General features: G+C 40.0%; 2 protein-coding genes across 3 annotated transcripts in view; one reads left to right on the top strand and one right to left on the bottom strand.

Annotated features, from left to right (window-relative positions):
- LOC145494432 (uncharacterized) overlaps positions 1-8,510 on the top strand; it is a 46,177-nt gene extending 37,667 nt beyond the window's left edge. The window contains exons 2-3 of one of the 2 annotated variants that reach the window (XM_081473915.1): positions 5,967-6,240; positions 6,964-8,510. In XM_081473915.1, the coding sequence (XP_081330041.1) occupies positions 5,969-6,240; positions 6,964-7,045 (354 nt within the window). In that variant the 5' untranslated portion in view covers positions 5,967-5,968 and the 3' untranslated portion in view covers positions 7,046-8,510. Of the gene's footprint in view, positions 1-4,615; positions 6,241-6,963 lie in introns of those variants that run through there. The other variant, XM_081473908.1, reaches the window with a different exon arrangement.
- A 1,899-nt stretch (positions 8,511-10,409) lies between these two features.
- Positions 10,410-11,163, bottom strand: part of LOC145482624 (uncharacterized) — a 16,830-nt gene continuing 16,076 nt past the window's right edge. The window contains exon 14 of the mRNA XM_081461262.1: positions 10,410-10,417. Coding sequence (XP_081317388.1) covers positions 10,410-10,417 — 8 coding nt within the window. The remainder of the gene's footprint in view (positions 10,418-11,163) is intronic.

Below are 11,163 nucleotides of genomic sequence, written 5' to 3' on the forward strand. Positions count from 1 at the left end.
TTTCAACTACAAAAATTGAGATTTGCGTTTAAAGTCTGTTTGGGTTAGTCGTTCGTCCAGTAAGGGACCGGACGACGAGAGCGCTTTCAAGGAGGATATTGCTATTTAAAGTAGAGGGGAGGGGGGTGGGGGATACACATATCACTGGCCGCCATTTTGGAGGGGATACACATATCACTAGTGATATGTGTGCGGGGATACACATATCACGGGGATACACATATCACTGTGACACTATCAGCAATGGTCAGCAATCGATCAAACGTAATATTTCGGCGCACGGCAAAGCAAACAATTATCTACAAATGACTCAGCCGTTTTTGACTTAGATGCAGTGATGTTCATATGCGCAGGAAGATGGTCACAGATTCATGGTATTCGACCAATAATAGGTGAACAGTAGGCGATGCACATCGGACGTCAACCTTCAATGTGTAAACAAAAGCAAACTTCTGCTTTATGTGCGACGAATTGTGAGAGATCGACTAGAAACACGTCAAATCGGCTTTGGACCTGCCTTTTACAACAAACAAGGTTAGAACATTTCGAAATTATCAGCTCTGTGTCTATTTCAACTTATTATAGGTCAAATTATGTGGCGCATGCTAAAATATACGTCCAACCCGGGGTAACCCAAAAACACTGACCTCCGGTCCGCGGACCCCCACTACAGACCGGGTCCGCGGACTACCTATGGACCGGTCTACGGACTACCCTTACGGACCCCCTCTACGGACCACCCTCCAAAAACATAATAAGAATTAGAAAAAAAAAAAAGCCTATAAGCTTTATTCAGCGTAAGGAGATGCCGATGGCAAAAAGAAGGAAAATTGTTACATTGCATTCGTGGCTCAATCTGACTATGGAAGATGAGTTTTTAGGTCGTTCAAGCTTGTTTGTATCTGTAACTGCGCTGAGCAAATTGTGAAGCCTGGAACGAGTTCACGAATCCACGTGAGAATGGGCTGAACAAAATGGTGGAGGGGAAAGAGCACAAATTCCGAGGCTTCCCGGAGGCTTCCTGGAGGCTTCCTGGAGACTTTCACTGTCTTTCATATACAGTATGGCCACAGCAAAGGAAATGGCAATGTGTAATGATACAACTTGTGCATGAGCTTAAACCCCACGAACGTTGAATTTGCAAAATGTAAAGTTTGTAATTTCGCCGACACGATCTATTAGACAACCCATAACTGAATTTTTTTTTCTTTTTCCATTCTAATTTGGGGGGTAGTCCGCAGAGGGGTCCGTAGGGGTAGTCCGTGGACCGGTCCATAGGTGGTCCGCGGACCCGGTCCGTAGTGGGGGTCCGCGGACCGGGGGTCAGTGTTTTCGGGTTACCCTCCAACCCGTAAATTGAAATTTGACGAAGGATGGTCAAATATTTGCATTTTTGACGTACTATAAAAAGCTCTCGCGTCGCTCACAATCATTTGCCCAAAGGAGATAGTGGAGTTCCAAATGACTGATCCATAATCCTGATACAACAAATATCAAAACATATTTTTACTACAATTGCTACTGATCTTGCAATCTGATTGTCATCACAGTGGTCAAAATTTGTTGTGGACTCACCCGGCTGTGTTTCATGAGTCCACAACATTTTGACCACTTTGATGATGCGTATCACTGTCAATAAGAGTACAGACCACGCTAAACCACATTCGATTTGTTAAATTCACACCAGTGAAGTCATTTATCAACATCAATGAACAAACATCAGTCAACTGTGGCAACAAACAGAGCTTTTTTCAATAGAATGGTAACTAGAGACAAAAGCAGAAACTTATTCATACATTAAATTTTCAGAGTCAACAACTCTTTCAATGGTATAATTAATATAATAATTAAGTCAGGTCGAGATGGTTTGTCATGCATGGCTGACTGAGTTTTTCCTTCAGTGCAAATTTCCTTTATATTTACATGAACTTTCTTTCAAGGGAATTGTTTAAGCACAGAAATGACCAGAGGCATTGTGTACAACAATTTATACGTAGATAGAGTTAAGTTTAAGCTTACTAATTAAGTTACGTTTATTTCAAGCACTGATCATGCTAAAATCTATGCTATGACAGACACTTCAATTTAAAGCACAAGACTTGACTGAGTAAGGAAAAAATTATCTTTGTCAACTTTTGTAAATAAGTATATGTGAATTGAAAATAAAGTCTTGTCTTTTCTTAACGAAGAGCTTCGCCGATCAACTGTGATTCAGTCAAGTGCAATTAATCTTCGACCAAAATGTTTTCGCCGAGGTCTGTCCTGCTATGAATATACGCAATTCATAGCTCTCTATTCCTTTATGTAGCCATTGCTGCGTTTAATTTACTTTTTCAACTCCGTTATTCTCTGAACATTGAAAACAAATGAACGAAATTCAAAGACTTACCTTTCCTGGTCCAAAACACAATGAAAATTTCACCAGAGCCGCCACTAATGAAGCCAAATGAAGAAAAATGTCTGCTTTCCTCACAACCGACTTTGTTGACCTTTAGTCTCTGATTGGCCAGAAAAATGCGGGAAGCCGCTGGTAGCCGCGTTTTTCCCGCTGTTTTCGAGCTGTTTTCTTGTGCCACCTCCAGGTCAAGTGACAACATTTTTATTAAAAAAATACACATTGGCAAGAAAGAAGAAAGCAAGCTTTCATTTAATCGTTAAAACAGAAAAAAAAAAAAAAAAAAAATACGAAGACGTAGGCTATTAGGGCGTTAAAAGAGGAGTCGCAGGATATGGCCATATTTGACCTCGTCTTTGACATGACATGACGTAGGATCAAAGTTGTACAAAGCCATGGCGACTTTGAACGCCTTTGACATAAGAGATCAAAGGTATGTAAAGCCGTGGTGTCTTTGAACGCCTTTGACATAAGAGATCAAAGGTATGCAAAGCCGTGGTGTCTTTCAACGCCTTTAATGCCTTTGATAGGGATCAGATGTATGGCAAATCCATAAGATATTTGATTCCTCCTTTGACGTGGGTCAGAGGTGGAGTCAAAGTTAAGATCACATTTGCCCTCTTCTTTGTCATGGATAAAATGTATCGGCAAAGCCATGACATTTTCGACACACATTTGACGCACGTCAAAGTTTGGATTAAAGCTATGATCATATTTGACCTCGACTTTGACCACGATCAAATTTAGAGTAAATCCAATTTTTCGTGCCGTGTTTAGACCTGGTTTTTAACCATCAATACTTATATTAACAAGATCAAGTTAAAATGATATATTTAAGTGAAGTGAGGTGAAAAAAAAGGATCTGTCAGTAAAATTTATCTTAGCTTATACATTTCTCTCGGCTTCAAAAGCTCCTCTCGGCTTTAAAAATTCCTCTTGGTTTTAACTGAACCTTTTTGGAATGCGAAGCACGAAAAAAACAGGAAGGGAACTTAAAATGAAGTTTTCTGGAATTCGAAGCAGGAAAAGTGGGAAGTGGGACTTAAACTTGGTTACTCGGCGGGAAACCCCCGTAATTTGTAGAATAAAACTCCAAGCAGCGGTGTGCGTAACTGCGAAGTGGATGGGAGTTGATTTTAAAAAGTAAAGGTTCTTACGTCATGCAGCAGTGGCTTTAGCCTAACCTGGTCCCACTGAAATGAAAGCCTATGTTGAGTATTATTTCAAAATGTGATTCCTAACCTTCTGCCATCAACGTTTTTTTCAAGCTCTTTGCGAACCTCAATTCTAAGGCCTTTCTTGAGTTTATTAATCTCACTTTGTGAGGACTAAGGAGAAGGGTCTGACAATATCCGTGATCTTGTCATCGTTGAGCCCTTTCGACACCAGCCTATTAACAGTGTCACGTTTCGCGAGGGCGTGTCACAATTTCTTGGTGTTTTCTATTTTTGACTCAAGTTTCTAATGGCACTTACTGTTTCGGTTGACGAAAAGCGGTATATATAAAGTGTATTAAAGAAAATTTAAGGTGGCTCTGAACCCTACCTACAGAATATTTTTAAACTTTGCTAAAGGTTGCGTCTTATCATGCTTATCAAACGTTGACAATATAAAAAGATTTTACTGAGCCGTTTTTGAATTATAAGCCCTTAAAGCTGTAATTAAGGGTGTTTTTAGGAGGTAATAGTGTTGCTATGGTATCCTATTGTGTCACGAAAATGATAACAACGTGTTTACCAATGATTGGGCAGTTTTTTGATACCATGATTGTCGCATTAAGTGATAAAGAGTGGTTATAACGACCCATCAAAACCTAAGTGCTGGAAACTGTTTTGAGCCACCTTAAGGTGAATACTTCAATTTCCATCTGTAATTGCATCAAGTGTTTCTAATGAAACAAACGCGCGGAAAAACGAGTCTGCAATGTCCTACATTTTGACTTCATAGTGGTCAGCGCTCAGAGATCTTAGAGATTTGTAGCGCCATGTTTCTGCTAAACTCGACGCTAAACTCGAAATTGTTTTACTCGAAATGTGATATTCAATGAAAGGATAACAATGCTAAGCTGTAAAAAGCAATTATTTTCATTAAAACTCGCCTTTCAAAGGCGGAAATCGATTATTAACCATTTGAATACCAACTAGCATATATATGCGTAATTAATGGTCGTGTTCTTTGTACCACTTGTGACGTCATCAATTTCAATGTCATCAGATATTCTTGAGAAGCAGATAGTAGTACTAGGCTAGGCCTTTCCGCACAATGGTCAGGCTTAGATATCGACGACATTCCGACGTCGCAAATCGAAAACAAGGTTATCAGTTTTGGTGCAAAAACGGTGGTAAAATGGTCCACTACGCCTATGATTGATCAAGGTCCATTTCTAGGCTTCGCCCGCAATTAACATCCAACTTTTCACGGCAGCCAGAAAGAACATACAACGCAAAAGGTAGCCAGTGTAAAAGGGCCGAGAAAAACAGAAAGGAAAGGGGCAATAAACAAAATTGAGAGCGGTTAATGGCAAAAAAAAAAAGTCCAAATTTTGGCTTATGCGCATGCCTGGAATTAAAATTTTGCTCAATTTTGTACCTAATCCTCGAAAAATCTCTCCTTTTAGTTAGAAAAAAGCTTTCTTAGAAAAACTTAGGCTTATTTAGCGTCATGGCAGCTAAAAAACCTGACTAAACGGTTAAAAACGGTATTTTTTGGCGAAAGTTTGGTATTCAAAGGGTTAAATCTCGAGATGTTTTCCGTCTCACTTCGTGAGATTGTTCCGAAAGCTTCCGAAAAGTCACGGACTATCCTCACTTCCTTACGCACCCGATGACATCCACGCTCGTACTATAACCAGCACTTATGATTAAATTTCTTTTCGAGAAGAAAGTTTACAAGCTGCTGTGGATTTATCGGCTTGAACATCAATTTAGCTCAGAGCCACCTCAACGCCCTACCTTTTTTTTTTTTTTTTTTTTTTTTAACAATACGGGGTTCCCATCGATTTTGCCGGCCCCGTCGAATTTAGACGACGCTAGGAGCCGAAATTAATGTGATTAACCGTCTGTCTGCCGATATTCAATAATGATCGAACCTACTACTCGATATCTTTATGTCGCCTTCAAATATAATTTTGGGTTTTTATACTGTTGTGTTTGAAACATTTATTTACGGAAAATGAGAGGCCTAAACGACAAAAAACTGAAATGAAGAAATGAAACTACAGTGTTACAAGCCAGGATTATAACGAGGTTAATAAGAAGTGAGAAGCTTATCGCAAATAATTTAGAGAAAGAGGCCGTTAAACAAAGGATTGGTGCTTTGACTGCGTGAAATGTGGTCGAGATAGTAAGATATTTCGGAAAAACTATATGCAGTCAGTTTTGAAACAGCGGACAGGGAGACATGAGGAGAAAGCGCTTTCGAATTGGCTTCAAATTTGTGTCATTTAATTCCCGCTTGCAACAAAATATAAAAACGTTTATTTTAGACTGAAAACGTGACGAAAATCTATTATGAGAAAGCAAAATCAAAACGACAAACAACACTAACTGCCTGTTAATGCTTTTGTTTGAAGGAATGCTGCAGAAAGGTATTATTTTAACCCTTTTATTGGGTTTGTCCGTCATTGCTGAAGAGGCTGGAAAAAGAATGGATGAACAAGCCTCTTCTTTCGATTGTCCAATTGGTTTCTGGTGTAAGAAGAAGAGAGAGTTTGACTCTGCTGAATGTCCTCAAGGGTTTGTGTGCCAGTCAAAACGCAGTAATGAAGTCTGCCCACTAGGGTTCTGGTGCCGCAGAAGTGAATTAGTCAGAGAGGAAGAGACTGATCCGCGGAACTGTCCACTTGGGTAATAATCAATAATGCATTTACTTCCCAAATCGACTGTTTTTTTGTTTGTTTTTTTTTACCATATCCCCGGAACCACTGGCATTGTACACTTCGGACATATCGAAAATTTCATCCTCTCAAGTAATTTTCCATTCGAGTTGCATCTCAACTATGGCTTTTTGTTTTACCTGGGGGCGGGTGAGTGAGTGAGTGAGTGAATGATTGACTGAAAAAGGAAAATTGCTTCCCGCGAATCGTTTCGTGGGGAGCCGTTGATGGTTGGATTTCGTATGTGAGAGTTAGGTATTTCAAAAGTACGGGAATTCCTCCTGAGAAATGTCTGCAGGAATTTTCTAGCTTTAAGCAATATTTGTCTTAAGGAGGACAGAGAGGAGGTAGTTGGGTTATTAGTGCATTGACAAATTAAACCAGAATCTGATTTCTTTAGTTGCACATAGCATCGCTACATTACGTAACATTCATTACAATTATTGACAATGTTTCGCGCAGTGCCTTCTTTCAATATCTTTTGAATGCGCGCTCAGCCAGCTACAGCGATTCATTTGAGTATTTCCCTTTTTTTGTCATAAGGAATTCTTAAGACAGCAACAGCAACAAGAATATCTCTGAGACAGAAAAAATTCCTACATATTGTAATTATATGTCTGCAGTCGATGCCTGATGTTATATTTTACTTCTTCAAGGATTTAAAAGATGTTTGACTTTGATTTTCTGTTTTAAGGTTCTGGTGCAAACGACGGTCCATTGCCTCAAAACTCTTTGGTGGTGACATTTGCCCGCCAGGATATCTTACCAGTTGCTAAAAGAAGGGATCAACACAACTCTATATGCCACTAATACAGCTGCCATTGGATTAAATAGTAACCTCTTGACTGTGATGTCATTTGATATAGTTTTGCCGCGATTAGAACTGATTAATAGAAAGCTGTTAAAATTCGTTAACTTGTGACACAAGGCAAAAATGTAACTTTTAGCCAACTGCAATAAATTCGTTAATCATTGAAGTCACTGACCTTTTTTGTAATCGCCACAAGAAAAAATCCAGCGTTACTAATTTGTACTTATAAAAGGAGAGGGGCATCTCGAGAAGAAAGCTGTTTTAGGCCTGTGAGATCGAAGGATTGCATGATTCTGCCCCTCCTCCGCTCCTCCGTAAATTTAAGAGTAACCTTGCGACAGTATGGTATGCAAGAAGCAGCCTTGTCCCCGGAATCCAAGATGGCGAACATGACAGGAAAGTACGTTCAAGACACGATTTGGCTTCTTTACTTTCTTTGGCAGGAACATATTTGTCATTTATCAGGTTCGCCCTCTTTGGTCCAAAAGCGAACTTTTCAAAGAACGGAATTGCTTCACTGATTCTTTTTTAGTTCTTGGGAATCACTTGTAAGATAATTAAAATGAAATATATCGTTTCCAAAGTTATCATTCAAAATCCAAGCACGCAGTGTCAGAGCGACTGATGCTCTCTGTTTTGTGTCCGAATTACTCCTGGAAGGCGTTTTACCAAACTGGCTCACATCGAGGTTCCAGGCCCTTGAAACCCAACGCCTCGGTGCCGACTGTAAGCGATTCGCTGCTAACCTTCGGTTTTTCGGTATGGAAGGTGGCCGTATTGCCAGGGGTTTAAATATCGCCATACTCTCTCTCCTTATTTTAATGTTAAAAAGTGATTTTCAATTTTCACTTCCATTTTTTATTAGTACTTGGATTTGATTGTGATTAGTTTTTAATTTTTTACTCTATTCTACCTTAGTTACTGAGTACCTCCCTGAAAACCACACAATGTGACAGGGGCTTCCTCCATAAGATTATTTATTATTATCATTATTTAAACGTTCAGTAAGGACACTATAACGGCAATTTTGACCCATGTTTGATTAAAGCGCGCAGTGTTTAAGTTATGGAGTTAAGTACCTTCGCTCGCACAAGAAGTGCTCCTAGTCATCTTACATATATTCACTTGTATTCTTCATCGTCTACGACTATATTTCGAACTCACAACGTGACCTTCTCCCGGTTAGCTTGACAGCTCAATTGGTAGAGCACTGCGCCGGTATCTCGGAGGTCATGGGTTGGAATCCCTTTCAAGCCTGAATTTCTTTTTCAGGCTTTATTTTCACAGCTGCTTTAGTTGTATACATAACTGCCATGACTGACTCACGTCTTTAAGCAAATAAGAAGAAAAAAGGAAACTTAAAGCGACTTTTGTGATGTTAATCAGTGACGTTCTTATTTTGAGGCCATATCTTCTGTTTTCGAAATACTATGGAGACACCTTTTTGCGCAAATAGCGCAACTCCATTTAATCAGAACACAAGCACTTTCCACTTTTTGCCAAAAAAAGAATGCCCTCTTTTGATTGTATGCTTCTGATCTTGCATGTAGCGGTCAGCGGTCGTCATGGCGGGAGGACGTTTGATTCTTCTATCCGCCATTTGCATTAGATTTTTGATAATTTTAGGCATCCTGACTGTGTCTAAACGGGTTTTAAATGTACCAAGTTTGTCCTTATCATCACAAGATCTTCAAGAACATCAAAATGTAGTAACTACTAGAATCCAGGAGGTAACATTCTTCAGTTTTTGCCTCAGCGTGTGCCGCCATTTTGGATTGGCATGGCACCGAAGGAAGCACTTCTTGTCCTCCAGGTTGCGTTATTACATGAACTCTGCTTCGACTTTCCAACTAGAGAGGCTGGTAAGAAGTGGGGACACCAATCCTAATCCTGGTGCATCCCATGACAGAGAGCAAGCGGAGAAATGTTGTGTGTGCTTCAGCACTATTGCAAGTAATCGACGAGTAGTTCACTAACATCCGACATCTGTGGAATTATCTGTCATGTTAAGTGTGCGAACGTATTCCATCTACGCGCTGATTCTGTCTGGCGATGTACTACCTGTCAATGTCAATCACTACTCTGGAATGAGCTCCCTTGCTCAAATACTAACGTTTGGGATGTCGAATCTACTGAAGATACAGGTTGCGATCAACACGAAACTCGAGATGACTCTGTACTTGCTGCGTTATTCTAAGAACACAAGGATCGCATACTTAAACATTAACAGTGTTGCTGGATTTAAGTTCTTCGAACTGAAATCATTCATACAAGAGTGTTTATTTGACATCGTGGTTGTGAGCGAAACGAAGATCGATGACTCTTTCCTTGATTCACATTTTTATATCAAGGGTTTCAGAATGTTTCGTACGGATCGCAATCGTTTCGGAGGTGGTCTTCTCATCTACACGAGACGGGGATTCATCATTCACAGAATTAATGACTTGGAAGGAAACAAAGTTGAATCCATCACTCTTTTAGTTCGGTCAAACAATTTGTCTAAAGGAACTTTGATCATTGGAGCGTATAAACCGCCAAATATGCCCGAGAATAATTGGGAATTTTTAGCTCAACACTATGTTGCTTCGTTCTTTCCAGCGTTACAATAACATAGTACTTCTTGGCGACTTAAAATTGCGATCTCTCTCAAACCGGACAAGGGTTCCAAGGAGGGAAGAGCCTTATTGGATCTTATGGATGGATACAACTTGGCAAATGTAATTCGACAGCCCACAAGAGTGACTTCTACATCAAGCACGCTCATCGATGTAATTCTTACGAATAAACCTCGTTCCTTCTTGGTCTCTGGGGTGTTTGACTTGGGCTTAAGTGATCATCATCTTATCTATGCTGTAATGAGGTCTCATTGTCCAAGGTCTTGCCCTAGAACTGTTATCAAGAGGCGTTTTAAGAACTTTGATCCGGAGCTGTTTTGTAATGATTTGAGTATGGTTCCTTTTGATGATGCCTATATATTCGATGACGTTGATGATATTAGCTGGGCTTGGAGCACTTTGGTAGCGGGTGTTCTTGATGTCCATGCACCCATTAAAGTAGCACCGTGAAGCGTGAGCACGTTCCGTATATGACACCTGAGTTACTTGACGCCATAAGGCGTCGCAACAAACTGAAGCGATTGTACAACAAGTCTAAAAATTCAACAGATCGAGTCAGATACAAAAACCAGCGCAATTTTACCTCCTCGCTGAGACGAAAATTGATATCCGGTTACCTACGTACCACAGCAGATAATGCAAGGGGAAACCCCAGGACATTTTGGCGTGCTATCAAGCCATTTATGCACTGTAAAAGTAACACCAGCCAAGATATTATTCATCTGAAGGAGGACACCACATTGATTACAGATAAATTAGAAGTTGCAGAGATCTTCAATAAATATTATTCATCTGTATTATGTGACAGTGATAGCTCAATTAATCGGCACACTGTCGTGGATTACCTCTCATCTAATCACCAGAGTATCTCTGCTATACGGACTCATTACATACATACTTTATTGTTACCTCCCCAATGGGGCTTTTCAGGAACAATTACTTAAATTACTAAGTTACTAATAACTACACAATCAATCATTGCCCTGTGGCCCAACCTTTCCAATTTAGACATGTTACTTCGCCTGAGCTTGAGATTCTTTTGAAGTCGCTTGATCCAAAAAAGGCCACTGGTCACGACAATATTCCACCCGAAGCTCTACGTACTGGGGCAACTGTTTTTGCTTATCCGCTGTCTGTATTATCCAACAAGATCATCGACTCTGGTAAAGTGCCAGCAAAATAGAAATTGGCTGAGATTTGCCCTGTGTTTAAGAAAAATGACGCCCAAGACAAAGCTATGTACAGGCCTGTGTCTATCCTTGTTATATTGGACAAAGTATTTGAAAAATGCCTAGAACATCAGCTTATTCAATACTTCAATCCGATCTTGTCTCCGACTTTGTCTGTATATCGTCGTGGCTATAGCTGTGAGTCAGTCCCCGGGGAGTCAGTTCTCTTACGTCTTATTGAGGACTGGAGATCTGCTTTAGACAATAAGTGTGTTGTCAGTGCAGTCATTATGGATTTG

Source organism: Orbicella franksi, chromosome 1 (assembly GCF_964199315.1).
Source record: "Orbicella franksi chromosome 1, jaOrbFran1.1, whole genome shotgun sequence".
Taxonomy (NCBI): domain Eukaryota; kingdom Metazoa; phylum Cnidaria; class Anthozoa; order Scleractinia; family Merulinidae; genus Orbicella; species Orbicella franksi.